Genomic DNA, 26,269 nt, shown 5'->3' with positions numbered 1-26,269 from the left:
TCTTTGATTTTTCTTTGCATGTTTCAATTCAAAATAGGAGTAGAAATACCTATAAAGATAAGCATTCTGACCTTTTTTTTTCTTTGTGAATTTTTTGGTTATCTTCCTGCACTTTCCTAGGAGCCAAATAGGGTTAATTCACCTAGGATTAACCCAAGTTAGGTGGGAGTTCAGGTTAGAATAGGTTAAGATTGATTGGGATTTGATTTGGGGATTATGGGCTTAGAATAGGTTAGTTTAGATTTGGGCTGAATTGTCTCAGACCCGAATGGGTCAGGCCCAAATGAGTTTTGGAGTATTAGGCTTATATGACTGTGGGCCGATTAGATTAATATGAGTCGAGCTCAATTGCACCTCCTGTATTGTGGGCTTTAACCTGGGTCTAGGTTATAATTGGATCGAGCCATTTGGGCCGAGAAAGAAATAACTAGTTAATTGGGCTAAACTAACCCAAGTCCATATTGACTTGGGTCCAAATATTTGGGTGAGACCCAATCATTGGACTTGGGTATTTGAATCAGTTGACTTGGATCCAAGTCAAGTTGACTTGAAAATTTTCAAGTCGGATCTCGAGTAATCAAATATGAGCATTTGAATCCAAATCTTGAATCCAGATGAGTAATCAATCTGCATTATAATTCCTACTTACAAATCACAAAATCTTGAATTTAAAATTTTTTTATTTTAATTGTCCAAGAAGTTAAACAGAATTAAACAAAATTCAAGGAAATTAATCTTTGTCTTCCAACTCCTCCAATCTTTAAGTCTGCTACCAATTTCCCACTACTTCTATCCCTAACCTTTTTGCTTCTCAATCTTTGACCCTTAAGCTCAACAAGTCTTCTTTCTAATCCTCCCGATTCATTCTCAAAATTCTCAACAATTTCATCATCCTCCAATTAATTCTCAACAATTTCATCATCCTCCAATTTGTGTCTATTCTTGCCCTCTCACCCTTAGAAGCTCACTATTTATAGGCTTTGAAATTCATTCAATTTAATACTAATTAGATCAATCAACATCCAATTTAATTATTCAAATTTATTTCAAATTAACCTTTTTTTTTTTCACATTTTTCATGTCTAATTGTTTCTTTTGTTTGCAAATTTAAAATGCCAAACCACCTCTCTTTTTTATTTCATTTTTCCTTTTCTTTTCTTTAATGTATTCATTTTTCCATTTTTTTTTTCCAATGTATTCATAAATTTTTCTTGTACCTTCTCATTAGTTAAATTTCTGAATTTTACCCAATCTATTATATAAACCCCAAACAAAAACAAAATGGAATGTCTACAATTTGTACAAAACTCATCTGAAATCATTGCGTCCAATTCCACCTAATTGTCAATAGTAATGAACTCTTTCTAATCCAAACGCAGATGGTGGATGTCCTTCCCTCCTACCAAATGCAGTACAGAGGCCATCAGGCTAGACCTTATCCTTAAAAAAAAAAAAAATTCGTTGAAATCAACCATTCCATAAAAGAATAGGCTAAAGCCATGCGTGGAAAGCCCAACAGTTTCATTTTGGCCTGCATTATCCAAAAACCAACACCTTCTTGTACTTTGCCTTTGGGTAAGACAGCAGCTCTCTCGATCTCTGCCAAACACAGAACCCCAAGGCAGACGCAGAATGGACCAGTTAAGTCAGAGTCCTCATTTTCGATCCATTGTGGTCCAAAAGTGGAAACAGGTCTGGACCACATTCAAACAGGTCCCTTCATTTGCCAGAACCAACATATCAACCCAACCAAACGCGATCATTGGATCCTACAGAATTACATTTCCATCTCCCTGTTGACGTTAAAACATACAACAAATCTGATCTGTCCAAAACAGTAATGCTCATGAGGGAAATGGCCAAACCTTGATAATGGTACAACTCCCTTCCGTACACAATGATTGGGAAGATTGATCATGCTGTTGGATTGGTGAGTCACTGTCTAAATGCCACTTGGCTTTACCACTCTAAATGGTCCTGGAAATCCTAACCCACGGGTCACCGTCTACTCCACACTCTTGCCTCATCTTTCCTCAATTGCCTGCTACTTCGCAGCAGCCAGTCCAGCCCTCCTCTCCCATCAACATCACTCTTTGTTGAGGATAATCCTGTCTTACATGTCATTTTATTTTATCAACACAAACACAGCACCACTCTTTAACGGTCTTCTAACAAACAAAAGTTTGTGGAATCAAGTGTTTCTCAAGCGTGAACGTCCAGGAATTAAGCCAGGATGTGTACAACTGTACAAGGCTAATAAATAAAATTTCTAAAATGGAATAATGAACACAAGTTGCCAGGGGTTTTCTATCATTTGACAAGGTGTGTCCAATGCACCACAAAACCACGCATCTCAAAGAAGCCAAGTAAACCTGTCAGAAAGATGAGTATTTAGCTGTGTGGGAAAGGCAAGAAAAAATGATTCAATCGTCACACAAATCATTTGATAAAAATCAAACTAGGGATACAATTACACTTCCAATTATGTCTGACAATGGAACTAGAGTACATTGCCCTTTAACTGAGACCTGCATCTAACTGATGCAGCTTCAAGTTCAAAAATACTCAACTCTACAAAGGATTATTTTTGGACACCAGTAAGAGTGCACATCTCAAAATTTAATTAAATCCCCACCAGCTACTGCAACCCACTTCACATATTAGGGATTTAAACTGGAAACTATGCAGGTCACTTGGCCTGCATAGATCTTAAACAGGTTCAGGTTGATCTGTAAGCAACATTTTCCCTTGTCATGCATAGCTGAAACCCATTCAGGTTCAAGCTCGCTGAGATCAGTTGGTCCTCACCAATGTCAGCAATATGACCCAGAAACATTACAGAACATATGAAGGATTTCACTTATTCTTGTTTAGTTACCAAGGAAAGTGAAAAATAAAAAATACACCAAATCAAAGAAAAAATTTGACTTTACATGTTATTAACATTTAATTTTTCTTAATTCTTAAATCATTTTCAAACAATTTTTAATTTTTAGTAGTATTTGAAATAAAAAGAAAATACAATAAAGAATGAATTTCCTTCTTACTTTCCTTTCTTCTCCAAACAAAATTCTTGATTCAAATGGACCTTAGAGTCATCCAATGAATATAGGGTAGCATCACAATGTTTATATTACTTGTGCAAACAGCATACTATTGCACGGTGTGCACAGAACCTTCTTACAACTGCTTCAAAGTTCAATATTAACATAAATTTCAGCCCGCCATAAAATTGTTAACATGCCAAATCTCTAGTTAAAGCAGGCAGTCATTCAACATGTACAGAAATATTTGACCACATATACCAAAAATAAGGAAATCATGAAATACAAAATGTATGACAAGCACCTGTCTTCCGCACCAAGAAATTGAAAGAGAAAATATTGAGTCTCATACCATTAAAAAGCATTCTTTCCACTTGACCTGTTCAGCATCTCTCTCTTGTTTGCCTCATGTTGATTTCGCTGCACATCCATCAACTCAATCCTTGCTCAATGGAACTTTGGATGCAGCAACTTATCCAAAAATATCAGGTGCAGCAGTGAGACAGGAGAACTTCCCCCTTCAGTTGATATTTTAATAGTGGCTAATGTTTATTCTCTACAGCTATTCTTTAATTCAATTTAAAATTCGTTAATAAAGTTCTTGGATTCCAACCTAATTTGGCAGAATTCATTGATTCTCCCAATCATCTCCCATCAAATGTTTATCTAAGGATAGTTGTTATTGTGTCTGCTACAATGAAGGAGGATAGCGGAATTATCAGTAGTAGAATAAAAAAGTTTATATCTAATTTCATGGGAGTGGGATTCCCATGAAACTCACTGTAGTTCCAGCAAGGGAATAGGATTCCCATGTCCAGTTAGAATCTGTCATTTGACTCCATTCCTACAGAATGTGAGATTACCACCAATCAAATTCCAACCCCAAAGACCATGAGAACGGGATGCTGTGAATATCTCACTTACAGTTTCTGTTGGAGAATTGGGGAAGTTTTTTGAAGGTCATGTTCGATAGATATTTTGCATGCATACATCCCTCCATTGTTTTCCTATATGTCATCAGTTCATCCATTACGTACCATTTGTCTTTTATACTATGCCAACAGCAAAGATGAGCAAAGAGACCATTGCAAAGTCAGAAACAAATGCAGATTTATTAGGAAGGTAAAACGTATAATATTCAAAAAGAACTAAATGCAAAGAGGTGAGACTGAGATTTCACCCCGGCAGGGAGGAACGGGGAAGGAATGAAATTGAGCAAAATGCGGAAAAGGATAAAAGCATGCATTTGAGTGTTTCTTCTTTTAAGACCTAAAAATCATTTTACATCTCACCCTCCCCAGAGGCCTCATGCATTGGGCTGCCTCTACTAACAATGAACTAAAGAATGCACCATAACCAGAGATTTGGATCTGCATATTAAACATAACAGTAAATTTAGTAGTAATTGATCCAAGACAACCAGAGTTCTTGAAAATTGCAGAGGTGCAAAGTGTTCTCACAGGAACAAAGTAAAACCTCTCATCATAGGATAGCAATTCTCCCTGCTATCTTGCAGTCTTCATGTCTTAAGTCAATTTCCTAGACCAAATCTTGAAAATTGGAGTTATTTCATTACATCCATTTTCCTGTTTGTGCGTTTTTAAGTGATTTGTGTTTGTTCTGTTCATTCACAAGGAAAACTTAATTGATTTTCTAGTTTGGGTAAAAGCCGAAAAGGTTGAAAAAGGATTCAAAGGTGAAGAAACTTAATCAGAAATCAAAGCAAGGTTCAGGGGTATTTAAAGTTTCAGAATCTATGGACAAATTTTATTTTGCAAGCACAAATCCAAGCATTAATTCTGCTTTGGGAATGTAGAGATGAGATTAAAACTGATCAGGTTCTGGATCAACTAATCAAGGAGATTAGTGATTGAGCAAAGGCCGAAGGGTGGTGGTCCTTCAGTAATCTAAGATGCAATGAATCATTCAACACTGTTGATGAGGAACTGTGACGATCAATTGAAAGCAGATATCAGGATGTTGGTGGGATAATTGAATCAAAGCAAACCATGGGTGATGAGGCTATAAGAGCGATCTAGGTACGGATCACTGGAGGATGAATTGTGTGCATCCAGGCAATCTGGATCACATGCGTTGGCAGATTTTTTCTTTTTTTCTTTTTTTCCCCACATCTCTTGCTTGAAAATTTTAGGAAAAAGAGAAGAGCTCAACATATGGAAACGAACAAAAAGGGAGTCTCAATCTTTGCATAATTGCAGATTACAAGAATGTAAGGAGGTGCAAATACCTCATTCACAAATATAGTAAATAATCTGTCACTATCATTCTAGCATTTGATATGATAATGCCATTAACAAGGCTCAAGTACCAGAAGTGGGCGCTGATATAGCCTGCTTGGGTAGATTGTGCTCTGGATGTCTACGTTGGCTACTGGAAACCAGAATTCTCAGGCCAATGCTAACATGAAATCTTAATCTAAATTTTTCCACCGGCTAGATCCTGTAATTACTCTGTTATCATGCTCCTACCTGTTGTAGAGGGGAAGACGAGTTGAATCTCCAGGCTCCAAGACAGACTATAAGGAAAAACCCTAGGGGAAAATTCCTTGGTTGGGCAGATTGTGGATAATAATGTGCCTTTTCAAGTGATGAATTCTGAGGTTATATATATATATATATATACACAAGTCACAACAAATTCAAAGTGTAAGATAAACAAGAAAGGTTTATCTTGTTCAACTTTAGGAAAAACAAGGTTACAATGAGGTGTTGGATGGTGGTCCATAGTTTTTGGGAGGGAAGCTAATTGTCCTACATAAATGGGTTTGTGGTTTGAATTTGGGGAAGATGGAATTGAATCCATCACCAATTTGGGTCCAAATTTATAATGTACCTTTGTATTCATGAACAAATGAAAGCCTGGGATAGTTTAGAACCACTTATGCAAGAACACCTTTCAGGAAAAAAAGAACTTATCCAAAAAAGTACTTGTCTAAAAATAATCTGACCTCAACTTTGGAGAGAATTTGGATTTGGAGTTGTATTGGATTTGGATAAGATATAATATAAAATTATATTGAAATTTGTTCAAAACCACCCAAATCTAAATTCAAGGTCCGAAATTCATGCTCCCAAACGCAACCATAAGAGTACTTATTATAAGTACTTTTTTCAAAAAAAAAAAATTAATTTTCCAAAAAATACTTATTTTCCTTTAAAAATGTAGTTTGGAAAAGTACTTTTTGAAATAAGTACTCATTTAAGTGTAAACCAATAACTACTTATTGACATAAACACTTGTAAAAAATACTCTTCTGAAAAAGTACTTATTTTTTAAGACATTCCAAACGGGGGCTCAGTCACAGAGGTAATGCAATTGGGAAACTTCAGCTCATGGATGAAATGATGGAAGCTCACACAAAAAGGAATTTCCTGAGATATACATTGAGATTCGATAATAGAAGTTACTGTCAACTTTTCTGAATTGAAGCTAGCCAATGGCAACATCATCATCAATATAGGTGTTGAATTTTTGTGCTCAAGACCCACTGTTACATAGAATGCAGAACATTCCAGTTTGTGGAAAGAAAATGAGAATAGGAACAAGAATGATATATAAACACATGCTCTAAACTGGTGCAGTATGCACATACATGTATAGATATATTGGGGAAAACTGAGCACTGAAACTTGTACGTTTTAAAGAGAATGTTGAAGTGTTTCTAAATCTAGAAGAGATCTTTAGTGAAATAGATTGCTGACCAGCATCACCAAACTTTAAGCCACACTAGGTGGGATCAGCAATATGAATACTTTTCCGCCATTTTGCATGAGAAATGACAACTTTTAACAAAAGTTGGAGGGTTGTTAAATGCTTCCTGTGTTTTTCCAAATTATTCTAGATCTACCCTTCCTCTCCCACTGCCACTAACAACTCATCCTAATCAGTGTACATTATTTGGCCTACATTGCAAGTGCTCAAACCATCTTAATTGCCCTTCCCTTATCTTGAACAAGTGCAATGCATGTATTCATTCCTCAATTTATCTTTTACAATTATACCACTCTATCCATCTTAACATTCCTATACTTTTACTTTTTGGATATGTTTGTTCTTATTTGACATCGTTACCCTATAAATCTTTCGTCTTAATTTTCATAGCATCCCCAGATCACACAATACTCTCAAAGCACTACTTCACTTTACCTGTCTTGCATTTTATATATTACTTCTTCAGTTCTCCTTTCTCTGTTCTGCCTCCCTACTGCTGCTGCTGCTGCTGCTTCTCTTCTTCTTCTTCTCTTCTTTTTATCTTCTTCTTCTCCTTCTTCAAATTCTCTTGATTCTATCAATATATATAAATTCTAACATCTGTCCTACATCAGGAACTTCCTTCCTTTCCTTTCTTTTCCTTTCTTTTTTCCCAAAGACCGAAACAAATTTAAGGATTCTTGCTTCTTCAGTGGTAAAATCATGAAAAAGCAACAAAGATGTTATGGCTTGAGAAATCTTGTTTCTTTAATATTTTTGGATTTTGAATCTTGAATTTAGATTGAAGAATTCTTGCAATCCTCGTTGCTTAAATATTCTTTGATTGATTTTCGTTGGCAGCATCAAATTTCCTGAACAACAGAAGCCATAGAAAATCAAATCCTAGTTGATCCAAAACTTCATATTCATTTGCTGACCCAACTCCTATTGCCAGCATCAATTTTCCTACATCAAAGGGTATTTTTCAACAAGTTGTCTTCACCTTTTTAGTTTCAGCCACCGGTGAGATCTTCTCCTCTCTTGTTATTTCTTTTCTTATTATTGTTATTAAATATTTTTTTCTTAATAGTTGGTTAGCTGTGTTGATTTTTGTGTCTAGATTTTGTAGGCTTAATATTTGTTTTTTGTGTTTTTGTATTTTCATTTGCTAGTCTTGGAATATAAAAAAATTTATTTATCTTTTTTTATTTTATTTTTTTCAAAAAGTACTACTGCATGGACTTTAGTTTAGCTTGGATGCACTCAAAATTGTATGCTTTAATTTTATTTAATTTTTTAGTGCATTGTATTGTGTGAGTAGTTTCTACTAGTTGGAGGGTGCAACTTAGAAAACTGTCTTCATGAAATAAGTTTGATAAAAATAAAAAATAAAAACTCAAACGTATGCTTCGCTTGTATAACATAAAGTTTTTGCATACACAACCAGTCCCAAGCCCAAATAAAAGAGCAAGAGTTGTGTTAGGTAGCTGACAGCCAACGTAAAACTTTGTCAGATCATTTTATTTATGAATTCTTACCAAAATCATCTAGACTAAGAGAATAGACTGGGACAGTATAAAAGGGAGAGGGTCAATAAGTTCGTACAAGAAGCTAAGATAAGATTGGCAACTTGGCATATAAGGACCCTTACGGGAAAAAGTATAGAAATAGTGGAAATAATGTTTAGAAGGAAAATTAATTTAATCTGCCTTCAAGAAATGAACAGGGTAGGAGAGAAAGCCAGGGAAATTGAAAAATCGGTATTTAAACTTTGATACATTGACAAAGAGAAACATAAAAAACGGGGTGAATATTATTGTAGATAGATGACCGAAAAGATAATGTAGTAGATGTTAAAAGAATAGGAGAAAGGATCATTACAATCAAGTTAGTTTTAGGCCTAGAGATAGTGAACGTCATTAGTGCATATGCTCCCCAAATAGGCTTAGTAGAAAATTTGAAAAGACAATTTTGGGAAGGTAAGGATCGTATTTCACAAGGTATCTCGATATCTGAAAAGACATTCATAGAAGCATATTTGAATGGTCACATTGGGAAGGATAATATAGGGTGTGAGAGGATACATGGAGGCCATGGATATGGAGATAAAAATGAGTCTAGCGATACAATCTTAGATTTTGTCATGTCTTGCGATTTGGCTATATTAAATACTTGTTTTATAAGAAGAGAAGAACACTCAATAACTTTCAAGAGTAGGTACAATAAACGCAAAATAGATTTCTTTTTAACTAAAATTAGGAACCATCTATCTTGTAAAGATTGTAATGTTATCCCGGGTGAAAGTTTGGCTACACAACATAGAGTCTTAATATTAGATATACATATTAAAAGATACAATAAACACAAAATAGATTTCTTTTTAACTAAAAACAGGAACCGTCTATCTTTTAAAGATTGTAAAGTTATCCCAGGTGAAAGTTTGACTACACAACATAGAGTCTTAATATCAGATATACATATTAAAGAATGGAAGAGAAAGAGTAGCATAAATCAGCACAAGAGTAGAAGGTGGAACTTTAAGGGAGATAGTATAGTAAAATTAAAAGATAAAATGAACAAATAGTGTGATTGGACAATAGGGGATAAGGTTGACACAAATATTGTTTAGAATAAAATGGTGATTTCTACCGTAAGGATAGCAAAAGAGGTTTAGGTTAGTCCAAAGGAAGATAATTGGGTAGTAAAGAAAGTTGGTGACGGGATCAAGAAGTCTAAAAATACATTAGGACAAAAAGAAATTGGTATAAGATATGGAAAAATTGTAAAAATATAGAAAGTCTTGAAAATATAAAGAAGCAATAAAAAATGTAAAAAACACTATCAATGAACCTAAACATAGAGCTTATGATACTTTATATACTAAGCTAGATACAAAAGAAGGAAAAAAAGACATTTATAAACTTGCTAGAGCTAGAGAAAGAAAATGCAAAGATTTAGGTTTCGTAAGACGTATAAAGGACAAGAATGATAATGTCCTAATTAGAGAAGAAGACATAAAAGAAAGGTGGCAGAGATACTTCGATAAGTTGTTCAATGAAAACCAAAATGAAAGATTGAACTTGGAAGTGACAAATGCAGAGAAGGTAAAAAATAGGAAATTTATTCGTAAATTTACAATCCTTGAAGTTAAGATGGCATTAAAAAAAGATGAAAAGTGGGAAATCTATAGAATCAGATAAAATACCAATTGAAGTTTGGAAATGTTTAGGAGATAAAGAAATTATTTGGTTAACTAATCTATTCAATAATATTATAAAACCCAAGACAATGCTAGAAGAATGGGGAAAAAGTATGTTAATACCTCTGTATAAAAACAAAGGCGACATTCAAATCGTAATAACTTTCATGGAATTAAGATTGAGTCATACGATGAAATTATGGGAAAGAATAATGGAACATAGAATAAGATTAGAAACGAAGATTTCAGAAAATCAATTTAGTTTTATGCCTAGGAGATTAACAATAGAAGTTTTTTATCTTTTAAGAAGTTTAATGGAAAAGTTTAGGAAAAAGGACTTGCATATGGTTTTTATTGATCTAGAGAAAGCTTATGATAGAATACCTTGGGAAGTGCTTTTGTGGGTATTAGAAAAGAAGGGAGTTTGCAATAGATATACGGAGGTTATTAAGGATATGCATGATAGAGTAGTGACTGGCGTCAAGACCATAGGTGGGGTCTAGTGAGTTCCCAATCTCAATAGGTGTTCATCAAGGTTCTACTTTGAGTCCTTATTTTTTTAACTTTAGTAATTGATGAAATTACTAAGAATATCCAAGATGAGGTCCCTTGGTGTATGTTGTTTGCGGATGATATCATATTGATTGATGATAGGAGCAAAGTGGAATCTAAACTAGAACTTTGGAGAGCCACATTAGAGTCTAAAGGGTTTAAAATAAGTAGGAATAAGACAAAATATATGAAATGTAATTTCAATAATGTAAGGAATAGCAACAAAGAGAAGATTAAATTAGATAATCAAGAAATTAATAGCATTGATAGATTTAGATATCTTGGATCTATTATACAAAGTGAAGGGGAAATTGAAGAAGATTTAATACATAGAATTAAGACAAATTGGGTCAAATGGAGGAATGCGTTAGGTGTGTTGTGTGATCGTAAAATACCCTTAAAATTAAAAGGAAAGTTTTATAAGACAGCTATAAGGTCAGCCATGTTTTATGGTTCAAAATTCAGAGCAACTAAGAAACAACATATACAAAGAATGAGAGTTGCTGAAATGCATATACTAAGGTGGATGAGTTGTTTTACATTAAAAGATAAAGTAAAAAATGTACATATACGCAAAAGTTTAGACATAACATCGGTTAAAAACTAAATAAGGGAGGGACAACTTAGATGGTTTAGGCATTTAAAATGCAGGCCTAGTAGAGCACTTGTGAGAGTGAGTTAGTTCTGATTTTCCAATATGAAAAGAGATAGGGGTAGGCCTAAAATTACTCAGAATGAGATAGTGAGGAAGGATTTAACAGTCCTTAATCTAATAGAGGAAAATGCTCTGGATTGGATGAATTGGCGGAAAAGGATTCATGTAGCCGACCCCACGTAGTGTTGTTAAAACATGCCAATCTAATAGTACTAAGAATTTCTTGACCATTAAATCTAATATTTTCTCCAATATTTCTCCTAACACAACTAAAATTACATTTTTGCTGCACTTGGGAAGCATGGATTTCAAGCCTTGGATCTGGATGTGTGAATTTGGACAAAACTCAATACAATTTTGTATTACATTTTATCCAAATCCACACAAAATTCAAATCTGAGGCCTCTCCCAAACATAGGGTTCATGCATTCTTTCTTGCTTTTACTGATATCTTAAAACCTCTAGCTCTAAAGCTTCTCTCTATAATTTCAACTTAAAATTCTACTCAGCCTCTAAACACCATGAAAACTTGTGGATACTTTTATAAAATTCATCCATAACTAAAGAAAAAACTAATAAATAGATAATAAGGACCCAAAACAAGCCCTTGATGTATCCTTTTGTGATTGGAAATTCTCTAGATCATCCACCTGCCCAAACACCGCTAGTCATTACCCCATCATGCATATCCTCTTAAATACATTATACCTCATTTTTACTCCTTTTCCCCATCACGTTTCCTTCAATCTCCTTCATAGTTATATAGTTTATATAGTTGAACCCCTAGGCATAAAACCAAACTCTTTCTAGAACCCTTTTTTTAATCTTGTCTTTGTTAAATTACCCTTTCCCAAGGTTTCATTTATAGTTTGATTCCATGACAGTTATAATAATTTTTTGTATATCTCCAGATATTTGTATTAGGTATTAATGTTATTTTCCTCCATTCATTTAATAATTGTTTAGTCCTCGTATTTTTGTTAAATAAACTAGATGACCATATAACCATGTCACCTCCTAAATTACGAACTTCAATTGAGATGTCATCTAGCCCAACAACTTTTACATTTTTCATCTTCCTTATGCATACTTAAGTGACTCTAATTCTGTGAATAAACCTCAAACTTCAGCCTTTTTATCCTTCATTAATTCTAATTTTAAATCTTCTACTTGATTTTCATTAAATAATTTACTAAAATAGGTTCATCGTCTTTCATTTATATCTTCTTTGATTAACACACTATTGTTAGAGAACTCATCCACAAAACCTATGTGTCAAGGAGAGCGAGCAATGAGGATCTTATACTGGCTTTAGAACTGCTTACAAAGACGATGTGGGACTGGACGCACACTAATACTCCCCCTCAAGCCCATGGGGAAAATGAGGCAAGGAGAGCCCATGGAGGGAAATGAGGTGAGGAAAAGTCCAATCCATGGAGGAGCTAAGCAGCCCAAGGCCTAGCTCTGACACCATGATAGAGACTCATCCTCAAAACTAAAATCAAAATGAATAATTTAAGCATTTCTAGAATGATTTTGTACTGAAATCAATACACAATATTTATAACACAATCGAAAAATCTAAATATGGAAATAATCTCCTAAAAGAATCTCTCTCAATAATATACAATTCTCCACATATATACTTCCCTAAATTACTCCAAGATACCCGGGATTTCTACAACTATCATTCTCTTTTTTTTTACATTGATATTTAACTAGGTCTCTACTAGCTCTAGCAAGTTCAAATATGTACTTTTTTCCTCCCGGTCTTTAGCAACTAGTATAGCATATAAATTATTATATACACTAATGTTAACTTCACTAAACTTTTATTTTTCCTTTTTTTCTTTTTCTGCATCTATATCTTTTCAAAGTTCTCTATATTGCTACATTGTAGTCATGCATTAAATCACATTCTTTTTGTCTTAACAACTTTTTGAAGATCTTGACCCCATCACCAACTCTATCTATTACATATTCCTCTAGATGAACTAAAACCTCTTTTGTTATTTCTCTAGCATAGCTATCATAATTCAAGTGTGTTTACATTCACTTGCTTTCTTTCATTATTTTATCTTTAAATTTTGCCGTACTTTCTCAAGTCCTACCATCTAGATCACTTACATGCGATCTGCTGTGTTAATATCTCTTCCATTTTTTAATGCATATATCCAACACTAATACTCTTATTCTGTCTACGTACAATCCTTACATGATAAATGATCTACCCTCTTATGCTTAGTTTGGTTTCCCTATGACTTTTGAAAATGAACTAAAAGAAACTTATGAAAATGAACTAATTGGATTTGCTGTAAAAATTGTTTGGCCTTGGTAAAGAAAGGGGACAGAAAAATCTAATCCCAAGTCAATAAAGAAGTTGTTAGGTTCCTAAAGAATGCTTAAAATTATCAAAAAAGACAACTTTTAGAAAAATATAATTAATGCCAAGATAATTCATAATGTTTGGAAAAATAACTAAGGACACCCATGGAAATTGGAATAGAATAATTTGGTGGAAGCTTTTAGCTTTTAAAAGCTTCAAATCTGAATTAGGAAGAATAGTCTTAGAAAATTTCAAATACATTAGAATATGACTTAAAGAGGAAGTAGGACTCTTGTGAAGTTCTTACCTTGGAGATGGAACTTGATATTCTTACCCTTGATATTCTTACCCCCTCTTCCCCTTCCTTTTTTAAAAAGTAAAAGTTGGCTAAAAAGCTGAAAAAGTTCTGTATCAAACATATTATAGCCAACTTTTACTTTTTAAAAAGGAAGGGGAAGAGGGGGGGTATTCATGGGTAAGAATATCAAGTTCCATCTCCAAGGTAAGAACCTCACAAGAATCCTACTTTTTAAGACATATTCTAATGTATTTGAAATTTTCTAAGAATACTCTTCCTGATCAAGTGGGTTCTCTTCCTAGCAGTAGTACTCCCATGGATGAGGTTGCCCTAGGCATTGGTGATGGCAATAGCCTGATTTGGGGATGCTTAGTGATGTAAGGTTGCAAAAAACCCAAGGTTTCATAATTGGTTTTGACAGTGAGAAACATTGTGGTAGTACTAGTAATTGTTGTTGAGTGTACTGATTACGCATAAGTGTGATTAAGACTTGACACGTAGGTTTTCCATACAAGTTTGACAGTTTCAATATAATTAATATTTGAACACGGTTGAAGCTGATTGAGAAGTTGGTTGGTTAATTTGAGGGAGTTCGTTCATATTTGAGGCATCCTTTTCTACGTTGTTCGATTTTAGCAACTGCAAAAGAAATTCAATGAAAGGTGTCCCATCCATGTTAGATACATCCCAAGTTGGTTTTGAATAAGACATGCATTCAAGGGATGGTAGTCTAAACAACTTTGGGTCATCCCAAACTGATTTTTTAGCTGCCCAAATTCTAACAATTTAGACAAATGTTTATCAAGATTTAAGTTTTCATGAAAAATTACACATTAAAAATTACACATTCTTTAAATTTTTCTCTTAAGAGATAAAAATTAAAGAATCAAAAATATTTGACCAAATGACCATGGAATCTTGCTTAAAATCTCCCCTTAAATGAAGTTTATGTCTTAATTGGAAAGACCTTAAAATTTATTATGCTTTGTCTCACCAATGAGCAATCATTGGAAGATTCTTGGTAATCAGAACCAAGAGAATTAAGGCTTGCACATTTGAAGCTTTCAAATTGCCAAATTTAGCTCGCTTGTTTGAAGTCTAGATACAGCAAGACGAGAAAATGCAGTGCATTACAGTTTAACCATCCTATTTCTATAACCCACCCTCCACCTCATCACTTAATCCGTCTCTTGAGAGGTTTTATCTTGTACTTGGGATTGTTCCTTTTTTAACTGGGTGTGAGCAGCTTTGTACATGAGTGAAAGACCTCAAAAAAGATTAGTCTTTGATCAAGTGAAAATTGTGAAAGGATAGGCCCTCATCGATTCGTGAAGAAAGTTGTAAGGTGGCTTGATCTACTATTCTTTATTGTGACGAGAATCAGTAAGTGAATTATCAAGGGAGAAGTGAACACAAGCTAAAAAGTATAGGTTGAACCACAATAAATTGATTGCATCTCTCATCCCTGTCCCTATTATCTTTGCGCACAACTTTTCTTGTGCATAATTATCTACTTGCTTGTGATTAAACAACATTAAATTGGTCTTCGTTTAAAATTTAGGCATCAACCCATATACCACCTCTGCCCCCTTCCATGTTGCTTGTTGGGCCACCAAGCTTCTTTGGTTGCTTGGACTAGTTAGGCTTGCTCAAGGTGTAGTGCTTCATCTGGTTTCTAGCCAGAGCTGACTGTTTCTCTTAAGCTGGCGTCTTTTAAGCTGGCGTCTTTTTTTAGTCTAATATTTTCAAGTTTAGAGATTGTTCTTTTTGTGTTGTGCCTTCTTGTAGTACTCCTTTTTGTAGTAACATTTACTCACCCAAAAAAATAATAAATAAGTAATTCATTATTAACCCTCTTGATTATAACAACTTACAGATATTGGTTGAGACTTCATTACAAGGGCCTGTGGACCCCTTGAAAAGAAGCTATCGGAGTTGCTTTCAGTAGCACTGGAGATCAAGGCAGACAACTCCTTTGACCGACCAATCAAGTGAAGTCCAGAAAAATGATCACCCCAGATATCATATGTAAATTCATCCTCATGCTCTGCTCTTTCCTCTGCTTGAACTGCTTTCTGACTGTATAGTTTAGATCCAGGAGCTCGAGCATCCAGAGCAATTGTAGATGATGAAGCCAAAAAAGGAGAATGTGACGAGACACTGGAGGCAGGCCTATGTTCGCAAGGAAGAGTAGTGGAAGGCATAGCAACAGGTTTGATAGAAGTTTTTCTAGGTTCGGAAGGCTGCTCTAGTGTGGAAAGAAAATTGTTACTGGATTTCAAAGAAACCCTGGCCTTCAATACGTTTGCTTTAGCAGGTTCAAGGACTTGGCCCTTCTTACTGCTCTGGTTAGCCATATGGGAAAATGGATTCCTAGCATCAATATGTTGGTCCACATCAGGAGATAGAGACCATGACTGTTTAGGAGTCAAAGATGTGACAGGGGACAAGGGTGATGAAGGTGTAGAGTTTCCACTCTGACTACTAGAAACTTCAAAAAGTCCTGTTAATCCGGAACCAGCACCTTTTCTCTTCCGTCGCTTTCTCCTCTTGTCTTTTCCAATCCTGACTACAAGGTCACCAGATTGTGATGCTTCCAGTGGATCAGAGCTCTCAACTCCCCCAGACTTTGACAGTGAAGAGGATGGCAATGCCCTTTCCTTTTGAGTATCTGCCCAACCATTAATTTGACCATGATTTCTCAAATATGGTTTCACATATTGAGCAGTTACCTCTAGTTCTTGGTTCCCAAATTGCCCATCAGAATAACTACTGATAGGTCCTAGCATTCCAGACCTGTCATCCTCTTCTGACCTCAACAAGCCATCCATTTTAGAAGACACAGACAATTTACTATTTCTCTGGTTGTGATGTACACGAGAAGGCTGTCCTGTATTCCTAGTGGTGGCAATGGAACTTTTCTCACTCTTGAACAGATCATCTTGGGCGCCCAAGGCCATAAGTTGGGGAAGCAAGAAACAGAATACCAGAAACATTAAGGAAGCAGCAAGGAAGGCAACCATGGAAGACTTCTTCACTCGCTTCCAGAATACAGATCGTTCACAGAGATTAAGCATGTACATAGGGAGACTTGCCTTCATGGGTATCACAAGAATACCAGTGGCCAATCCAAGTTCAAGATCTCTGCAAACTGTAGCAGCAGAAAAATCAGCTTGGTATGATATCAGAAGTGCTGTTGACTCCCCAGGTTCAAGAGCAAAACCTTTACAAGTATGTACCATAAAACCATCCAAGCCACACTCTGTCCCAGAAACTTCAATTCTCCTCACTTCCAGGGGCAAATCTCCTGTGTTTTTTGCGAAAATCTCTTTTGTTAATGGCTGGGAACAACCATTAGAGGTTTCTTCCTTGTAAAATAACAAGCCTGGAGAAGAAATATTAAAAGGAATAGGTAAGTTAAGGTTGAATTCTAAGCTCTGAACAGGCTCAGACTCCTCGAGCAGAACCAAAGAAGGTAACCCTCCAAATCCTCGCAAAGATAACCACTCCACACCAGAAAGATTGTTTCTTATCAGGGCTGAGCTTCTCCAGCCACATCGATTTGATGGATGAAAAGAAATTGGCCCAATACATGCTCTGCCATGAGGATGGACATAAGCCTCTGTCAGTGCACTTTCAGCCATTGAGAACCCATACCTTGTTGGTGCAGCAGACTCACTACGAACCAAACTACCAGATGAAGAGGGCTGGAAAGGTCCATCTGAATCCCTACATTCATCAATAATTTCTCCTGAGTTCAGAATGAGCTGAATTACAACAGGTTGTTGGCTTGGGTTTTTGACAGTGATCCACTTCGAGTGATGGGCTCCAACCTGAACCATTGGGAATAAAACCTCATGATCATCAAGCACAGACATGCCATTTGTTGTTGCTTGAGATTTCCAGTTTCCCAGTACCAGTTCATCTGCTTCTGCTATATCCAGCGCCTTCAAATACAAGTTGAAAGAAGCATAATGGTTATTAAGAACATATCTGTATATGTGAGTAAAAAAGAACAAAATAAACTCCATTCAAGCATATTATCTGTGATATATAACTGTAGCCAAGAAGGAAAACAATGATCAAAGAAATCTGGAGGAAGAAAACTACTATCTAAAATAGCTGATGATATTACATCTGGTTTGGGTTATTAAAACAGATGTGGTAAAGAACACTACAGAGCAATTGATCATTTGATTTGATGGTTAAACCCTCAAAAACTTCACATCAAGCATACAAGTTCAAATTGATTTTTATCAATCTAGCAGAAAAAACAATTCCTTTGAGCACATAAGTTCAAATAGATTAACCTAATCATGCGTAAATTTATTTTAAATGGCTCACACTAGCTCACTTTAACAAGATCATTTCATGAAGATAAACTAAGAAGGCAGCCAAATAATGGTGGTGAAAGACATAGCAGCAGGCGCAAACAGAAACAAGGCTTATTGGCTTCCTTTGTTGGGCAGGTTTATAATTGAAAACGGGAGGAAGCACAGCCGCTGATTGAATGGAAACAGATAACTCCCAAAATCTTTTAATCCAGCACTCATGCAGGGGTATTTTTCATCTTCTCATACATTGGACTATGACTAAAATGTCAATTGAGGGCAACTTATGCACACTACTTATCTGAACGCAAAGCACATAAAATACATGCACTAACATCAAGATAATAAATAAATAAAAACACAAATCCACTATTATAAATTTCCTATCTTCTGATAAGCATCACAGATAGGTGGTGAAATCATTATTTGTCCCCATTGGGTGCTACTCCTCCTCCCCCCCCCCCCCCCCTTTTTTTTTCCTATTCCTTTTATCTGTTCACCTTCCCTCTCGTCATTCACATCAAGATCAACAATGATTTCGTGAATGGTAATAGCTCCAAATGGATACAAGCCCGACTATTCAGAGAGATGCACTCCAAAGCTCAAGCACATGCCTAAAATACTCCTTTTTAGAAGAAATCATAAATGTCTTGAAAATGTATGGGTGGAGATTTCTAAAATGGTGATGTAAATAAAATAAACATTAACTAGTTCAGAATTTGTATCCCATATCTTGGTTTAACATACTTGACCTCTTTATCCAAGTCATGCATAAACTTCCTTGCCTCACTGTCATAGCAAATTATGGTTGAGCCAATTCCAAAAAAAAAACAATGTGTAAGCATTTTTAAAGCATGAAATTTTTTTAAAGCATAGTTTAAATTCAAGTTCTAGAAGCAATTAAAAATTTACCAGTTCACTCTTTAACATCTATTTCATAATAATGAGTTATGTATATCACTGCCTCCCACTTAACAAATCAATAGGTAAAAATATGAAAAAATGCATTCAATGTAGGGATTTTCTCAAACACATCAATGCATACTTTAGCAAGTACTAATATTTAAACAAAGTGAGATTTCAATTGACAGAAATTTTGCTACAACTTACTCAAGCAACCCATATATACCATAGCCCCTCAATTGCTAATTTAATATTTCCCTCTCTTTTTTTGAATCTTTTCAATGGCTTGATTTTTCTTTTCGGATAACCATTAATAGCAACACAGCATAATAAATTGAACCCCTACATAAATTTGCACACAGAGGCGGTACTTTTTTCAACAAGCCTGGTAAGGTGTTGCCCAAGGGTGACATTGCATATTAGTAAGCTTGCTTCATTTCAGTGGCACATGTGCAAGTCATGGAAGTAGCCACCAATCCCTGGGCCCACTTTGGAAGAAGCCCCATGCACTAGGATACCATTTTGACCTTAAAAGTGTTGTCAAGATACTAACGGAAGCAAATGTTAGTCCTTCTTCTAAGAGAGATTATATTAGCTCAAGAAGAAACAAGAAGAATGAATACAAGTAAAGAAAACCTTCCAGACAATTTTTTTCTTGCAATGGAAAAACAAAGCACTTCTAAAATTGCAAAGAAAATATTTCAGCTAAAACCAAAATACCAGAGATCATGCACAGCCATTTCCCAACTCACAAAGAGAGAGAGAGAGAGAGAGAGAGAGAGAGAGAGAGAGCTCTAAAAGATCTCAAAGGAAGAAGTTACCCAATTCATGGCACATTGGCACTACTTCAATGCCAATTGTGGTGCATCAACCCTCACAAAGGTGTAAAACTTAAGAATTTATGAACAGGGATGAGAACCAACATACCTTAGTCTCTGATGACAATTCAGCGCTGCTGCTCAAAGACCCTGCTCTTGCATTGCCAGATTCAACCTTTTCAGACTGATATACTTGTCCAATGTATGAACTCAGTTGATGATCAGAACAAATGCGAACTATATCCTCACATGGTATCTCAATCTGAGGACCACTTGAGTCATTTGTCAGTATGAGTAATTTTGAATTCATATTCATATCAGGAAAAGCAGACAAAATGAGTGGTTGATTATATGTAACTACAGCAATTTTAGTAAGAGTGCCAGGGAAAAGAACTAATCCTTCAACGTATTTGATCTGGAAAAGCTTTGTGCTTTCTGTGACTTCAGTAATCTTGACAACACTCACCAGGTAAGGAGCAAGATTTCTAAGAGAGAGAGCAAAAACAGCAGTTTCCATGGCATCACATGGCACAAGAGCCTCAAGTGAGACAGAAAGAGAACCTGAAAGAGCATCAAAGGTTGCTTTCCCTCCCAATTCCGCTTCAAGAGGAACCATGACTGTATCAGTTTTATCCTGTGAAGATCTCAGCAACTGCATGCATAAAGCACCAAAAATTTTTCCATTGGAATCAAATGCAAAATCTATCTCTATGATTGCTTCAGAGCTACCAGGACCAATCTCCCAGTTTCCATGGGGCCTCATTGCTATCAGTGGCAAATCAACTCGACCACTTTTCAAATCCAACCATTCCTTACCACCCAGCAAATGAAGGTCATCAGAACCCCGAAGACTCTCTAAACTACAAACTGCTTCTGTAGAATAGGAAGTATTCCCTAAAGAAACAGCTATCCAAACAGTTACTTCCTCGACAAAGAGGGTTTCATCAAAAGGATTGAACAGAGACAAATTCTTACTCCATCTTCCGCTGGAAGAGACATCCAGTCCTGTCAAAGGTTGTACTCCATAAGGAGATTCAATAGCAAACCCTTTAGCCTGAACTACAAAACCCCCAGAGCTCGTCTGCAAGATCAGGTTAGCTGAGGACAATCCCAACCATCTAGGTAAGAACACAAAACAAATTGACGCAACTTCACCAGGCCCAAGGAAAAAATCACTGTAATTGCATGAGTAGAACTGTATATTGGTACTAAATGGTTCATAGACATGTAAAATGCTGTCATTGCATGTATTTGCCACCGTTAAGGAAGCCAATGAAGGAAAATTAAGATAACTTTCTCCCCAATCCAGTAAAGGAGGATTTATTTCTATGTAGGGTGATGAACTTTCCAAAAAACTGGACTTGATCATCTCAGATTTCCTATCTAGGCTAGTGCTTGAGCCCATTTTGTTAAGTACAGGTCCTCTACAGGAAGAAATATCATTTTGATTAGCACTATGCGCCCAACCCGATGACATATAATTGATAGTCTCTCCAGAGTTCAGAGAACAAGAAACACTCTTTCCATTTGATAACTTAAACATACCATAATCTGCTAACCAGCTAGAGTTACTAGTCCATCTGGTGAACTTAGCTGATCCCATGGGTGATTCAGAATCAGATTGCCTCCCAGAAACTTCTAAAGCAGTTGGTTTGAATTTATGCTCTTCAAATAGACAACCCGCCAATGTTGAAGGGAAGCAAAACAAATTAGAATTGGTGCACACATTCTCAGGACTTGGGCGAGTCAACGAATCACCAGGATAGTAACCTGAAGTAACATCACCATCAAAAATATCTTGAAAGTCAGCACGATAACTGTCTCTGTGGGACCCACATGCATCGTAACCGTCAGACTGTTGCACCCTACTTGTAGAACAGGGCCCACATGTGACAAGGCAAAGAAGAGTACATAACAGAATCACAAACAAATGAAATGATGCAGCTCCCAGAAACAACCCCCTGTATAAACCAGCAATTGAAACAATGTTAAAGTGCGAGATTTCGCTGCTTACTAAACAAATAAGTTCGCATGGAAAGAACACTACTTTGCACCCTATAATCTCCTATTTAAAAGGAAACGCCTTTCTTCATCTATGAGGCAGTAATTTCCACTGTTTCAGATTTATCCATTCTGTACACATACATTTTAAACATAATTAAAAGTGAATGCTCAGACATTAAAATTTTGAAAAGAATATTTTAAAAATGGCAATAAGCAACTACATAAAGCCACTGAAAACATAAACCGAACCATGTATCTGACACGGGTAAAAAGATGATAAAAGCTGGTAAAGCAGCCTAGGCTGCACGTACATATGAATGAAAATGGTGCTAACAGAAGAAATGAGAAAGGGAAGTTGATGACCAACAATGAGGCATATGATGCAGTAACCGTGCCCAACATGCAGTAAATTGCAAAAATTGGTCTCATATATGACTTGCACTTTATCTTTTGCGTTTTCTATTTAAATTAAAAATCTATGCGCAAGGTAGAGTGAATCGGTGAAGAACCAGTGTTCCCCTAAAAATGTGGGAGTGTCCCTTATCCGCATCTTTAGCACCACTAAACGACCTATAAATAATAATGCTATTAACAATCAATAGAACTCCAAATCAATTGCGAAAAGGAATAATAATAATAATAATAATAAAAAAGGTAAAAACAGCTAATAGATTAGCAATACAGCGGATTTCCTCAACCTACAGGAAAATCACCAATCCAGGCGGAAATAAACTCAAAGCATGCACTTTCCAATCTACAACAAAAAAAATAAAAAAAAAATAGAAAATAAACCAAACAGGGGTCCAAATTTAGCCTTTATTGAACGTAAATAAGACTAATAAGTAATCCGAACCAAGTAAGTCTTAGAAATAGTAACGGAAGAAAACAAAAAATAATCAAGAAAAAGCAAAAAACAAGCTTGAAGTAAGAATGGAAAAGGACTCCGTTTGGTAGCTGGAGGAAGTAAGAAATAAAAATAAACTAATATTCCGATTTATCTTAGTCGCGTCGACTTGTTTTTACTACGAAAGAAACAAAATGAACAGAAAACAAGAAACTAGAAAACCTTCAAATAATTTTTCTCCGTTTTCTCAGCAACCAAACAGAGAAATTAATATTACGAGATTAAAAAAAAAAAAGGAATCGATCGTCGGATAGTAGAGATGCTGAAGCGAGGAAAGAACACGTGAGAAAATGCAGTAATATCTACAGAGTAGATAGTTACCCATGGATGAACACAGAGAGGTGTGGCCGAGCTCGGACTTTTACGGTCTCCAACATCTCTGCGAGCATGAACAAACCATCAAGAGTCCTGAGAGATTCTAGGGTTTCTTCTTCGATATCGTAAAAATGCTTAGAACACAAGCACCTGATAATAGCAAATGAATGGCCGTGGCCGTAGTCTTGGAGAACGAACGACTGCAGGGAAAAAAGGAGTGCGAGGAACTTACTTTACCAAATTAGCCTCAGGGCGCCGGAACACAGGCGACGTCGTTTTATCCAGCGCCACTAATCACTACTCTAAACAGAACCGTTCGAAATTAAACATAAACGGTGGTTAGTTCGTGGGTAAAAGGGTGAATTTAGAAAAAATAACCCACGCCAGCGTTGAAGGGAAGTTCGATGACTTTGTGCTGCTCCTTTAAGATTAAAAAAAGCAAGAAATTTTTTTTGTGACGGAGACGGTCGCTGTGCGCAGTTCAGTGGTTTGGTGCATCGAGACGTTTAACCAGGTACATGAAAGACCATGTCCATGTGACTCACCCTGAAAAGTCTATTTTACCCCTGTCTCTATCTACGTGGCATAAAATCGACGTGCCAGGTATGCCCTAAAGCGCGAAGTGGGCACTCTCCGTGCCTCGTGGCGCGAGCCCTAATGCACCGACCGGCTCCACCTTGTACGGTTCAGGGCGCGTCAGTTCCGTCTTTATTCCAAATGGTGAGGGTAGAATTGGAATGAAGAATAAAACTCTGCCAAGTAAAGGAAAATAGCTTTCCAAATGGAATTGAGCTTTTGCAAAATTTGAAAGAGATGCAATGGAATTAGGACAGGCAATTAAAGTTGGACCCAACTCATTTTAATTTTGAATCGGAAGAGTTAGACCTCCGCCACCTTTATTAATACCCAAACGCTGCTAATTTAATTTTCGGCGTCCTTATTTATATCTAATTTCCTAATTAATTAGGGGGCAGGAATTACAAAAATGGGGCCAGGCACTACAAAAATAGTAACATAAATTTTAAATTCTCTCTTTCATGCACTTCAAATAAATTACAAATACGAGATTGGACTATTTTATTTTGTTTTTTCTTCTAGAATTTATTGCTGAGGGCGATTTAAAGTACACATTTCAAGGCTTCAAGCTATTAATATTATTTATCTGGAAAAACAACGATAATAGATTACCTCCCAACTTCTTTATTTAGCTCAAATTTTCTTCTTTAAAAGTAAAAAATTATGTATAATGTGTTTTATAAATTGCTTTTGTTGTTTTTAAGAAGTTAATTTTTAACTTTGTGAGAGACTTTTGGGTCTCCTTTGGAACTTTTAAAATATTAGCAAGAAAGAAAGAAAAATACAAAAGAATTTATTTTTTTTTCATTTTTTGGTTATTAAAAAAGGTAGAAAGAAATTAAATGAAGAGTATGTCAAATCAACAAACATAAAATGATTTTACACATCATTAAATTCATTCATATTACATTAAGCCTTTATTTTTAATAGTATTTGGTAAAGAGAGAAAAATAAAATAAAAAATAATTTTTATTTATTTTTTTCACTTTTTATTTCCTCAAATAGAATCCTTCATGCAAACAAGTCTTTAAAGTTATGGATTTAAAGCTTTTAATAGCAAAAATACTCTTTTCCAATAAATTATTCTATTTATTGGAGTCTTTGTTTCGTTCAAATGTTACAAAATTGAAGGTACTAATTATATTTCCTAAAACTACAACTCTACGTAAGCTATTTTAAATATTTTTAAACACCTTATAACTTTTTCATTAAATATTCAATACCGAAATTTTCTTTCTAATAGCTCCTCCTTTACAATGACCAAATAATTTTATAAAAAATCTCAATCAATTTTTTTTCATCACTTTTTCTTTAATTTTTCTTTTTTTTTTTAAAAAAAAAAAAAAGACGCAATGGGTCTAAACTAAGCCTAAATTTTTAAACTTTGGTGAAATAAGTACGACATGACCCCCCAAAATAATCGTCAGGTAAAAAATATCCAAAGTCTAAAGATTGAATTGATTGTCTAAAATGTAATATAGTTAGACAACATAAATAATTTCTCATCTATTTATTTAGTACCATTGTTTTTCGAAATGTCTATTCCTAAAGACCATAACACCTATCATTCAATTGCTGTTATTTAACACCTGTCAATTATTTATGCTCTTATTTAACTTATATGCATATGCTTCATGTGGTTAATGAAAACATTGGGTTTTCTTCTTTCAAATAGATAAATGAGAATTAAATGAAATTTGAAGCATTTATTATTTGAATGAGAATAGAATTGACCCATATCTCTTTTAAAATGTAACAGGGTCAATATGATTTGAAAACCATGAGGCTCAAGAATATTTCAATGTGATAATTATGTTTCTCTCAAGCTTGCTCATTTATTTTAGATCACCAAAAAACATATACTAGCGATACAAATAGAACTAAAAACCTTGAATAGCAACAATAACAACAAATCAAACCTTAAGGTCACTACGTGAGCTCGACCACTTGAATCATTTTTCGCCTTTTACACAATCATGAGTAATTTCCTTCGACAAGATTAAGATTATTAAATCCTCACTTGCTATCTTATTTTAAGTTATTTTCGGTCTATGTTTTAGAAATTTTTATTTTTATTTAATCTTTTTTTATTTTACCATGTTTTCATCCTCCACAAACCTACACACTTTGCCTAATTGGCCCAAAATTATTTACTGTTTAAACTATTGTTTTGTTAGTCTATGTGATTGTCTGCACATGTTGCAATGAAATTATTGTTCAACATAATCAAATTCAAGATTTCAAGTATTTCATAAAATGTTTTTATTGCTTTCCTAAAAATACATACTTAAAGTGTTGTGTTGAAAGTTGTCTTGTGGTTCACTCCCGCTATTATCCACTCTAACTTTTGAGTCTAACTTTTGCCTACAAATGTTGCCTTACTTGTTAGGATTTACAGAGTCCATTGGTGGGTTTGATATATATGGATAAACATCAAACTTGACCTAAAAGTTTAACCTATTGGGTTTTGGGTCAAAACATGTATATAATCATTTGTCTTCCATTATATTTTTCCAATGTGGGACAAAGCTACAAGTGAAATTCTCAACAATATCCCACTAAATTGTGAGTTCCAAACGTTTCCCCTTGAATGGAAGTCATTACTTGATCATCTTCATATAATGCAACCAATT

The 26,269-nt window shown here is 35.2% G+C and overlaps 1 protein-coding gene across 4 annotated transcripts; it reads right to left on the bottom strand.

Annotated features, from left to right (window-relative positions):
* Positions 1-1,231: 1,231 nt before the first annotated feature.
* Positions 1,232-23,519, bottom strand: LOC131165788 (uncharacterized). 4 transcript variants are annotated; one of them, XR_009139646.1, is made up of 5 exons: positions 23,067-23,519; positions 19,947-21,798; positions 15,660-17,732; positions 1,866-2,372; positions 1,232-1,769 (listed from the first exon to the last, which is right to left on the bottom strand). XR_009139646.1 is itself a non-coding variant. In XM_058123857.1 (5 exons), the coding sequence occupies exons 2-5, from the start codon at positions 23,132-23,134 to the stop codon at positions 2,169-2,171; spliced, it is 4,197 nt and encodes a 1,398-aa protein (XP_057979840.1). In that variant the 5' UTR covers positions 23,135-23,210; positions 23,293-23,519; the 3' UTR covers positions 1,232-2,168. The 4 variants fall into 4 exon arrangements, 3 of the variants coding, with proteins under 3 accessions (XP_057979840.1, XP_057979860.1, XP_057979850.1); XM_058123857.1 differs by having other exon boundaries at positions 1,232-2,372; positions 23,067-23,210; positions 23,293-23,519; XM_058123877.1 differs by lacking the exons at positions 1,232-1,769; positions 1,866-2,372 and adding an exon at positions 3,183-3,515.
* Between the last annotated feature and the right edge of the window lie 2,750 nt (positions 23,520-26,269).

This window comes from Malania oleifera, chromosome 1 (assembly GCF_029873635.1).
Source record: "Malania oleifera isolate guangnan ecotype guangnan chromosome 1, ASM2987363v1, whole genome shotgun sequence".
Classification (NCBI taxonomy): Eukaryota; Viridiplantae; Streptophyta; class Magnoliopsida; order Santalales; family Ximeniaceae; genus Malania; species Malania oleifera.
This window is presented reverse-complemented; position numbering and strand designations above follow the sequence as displayed.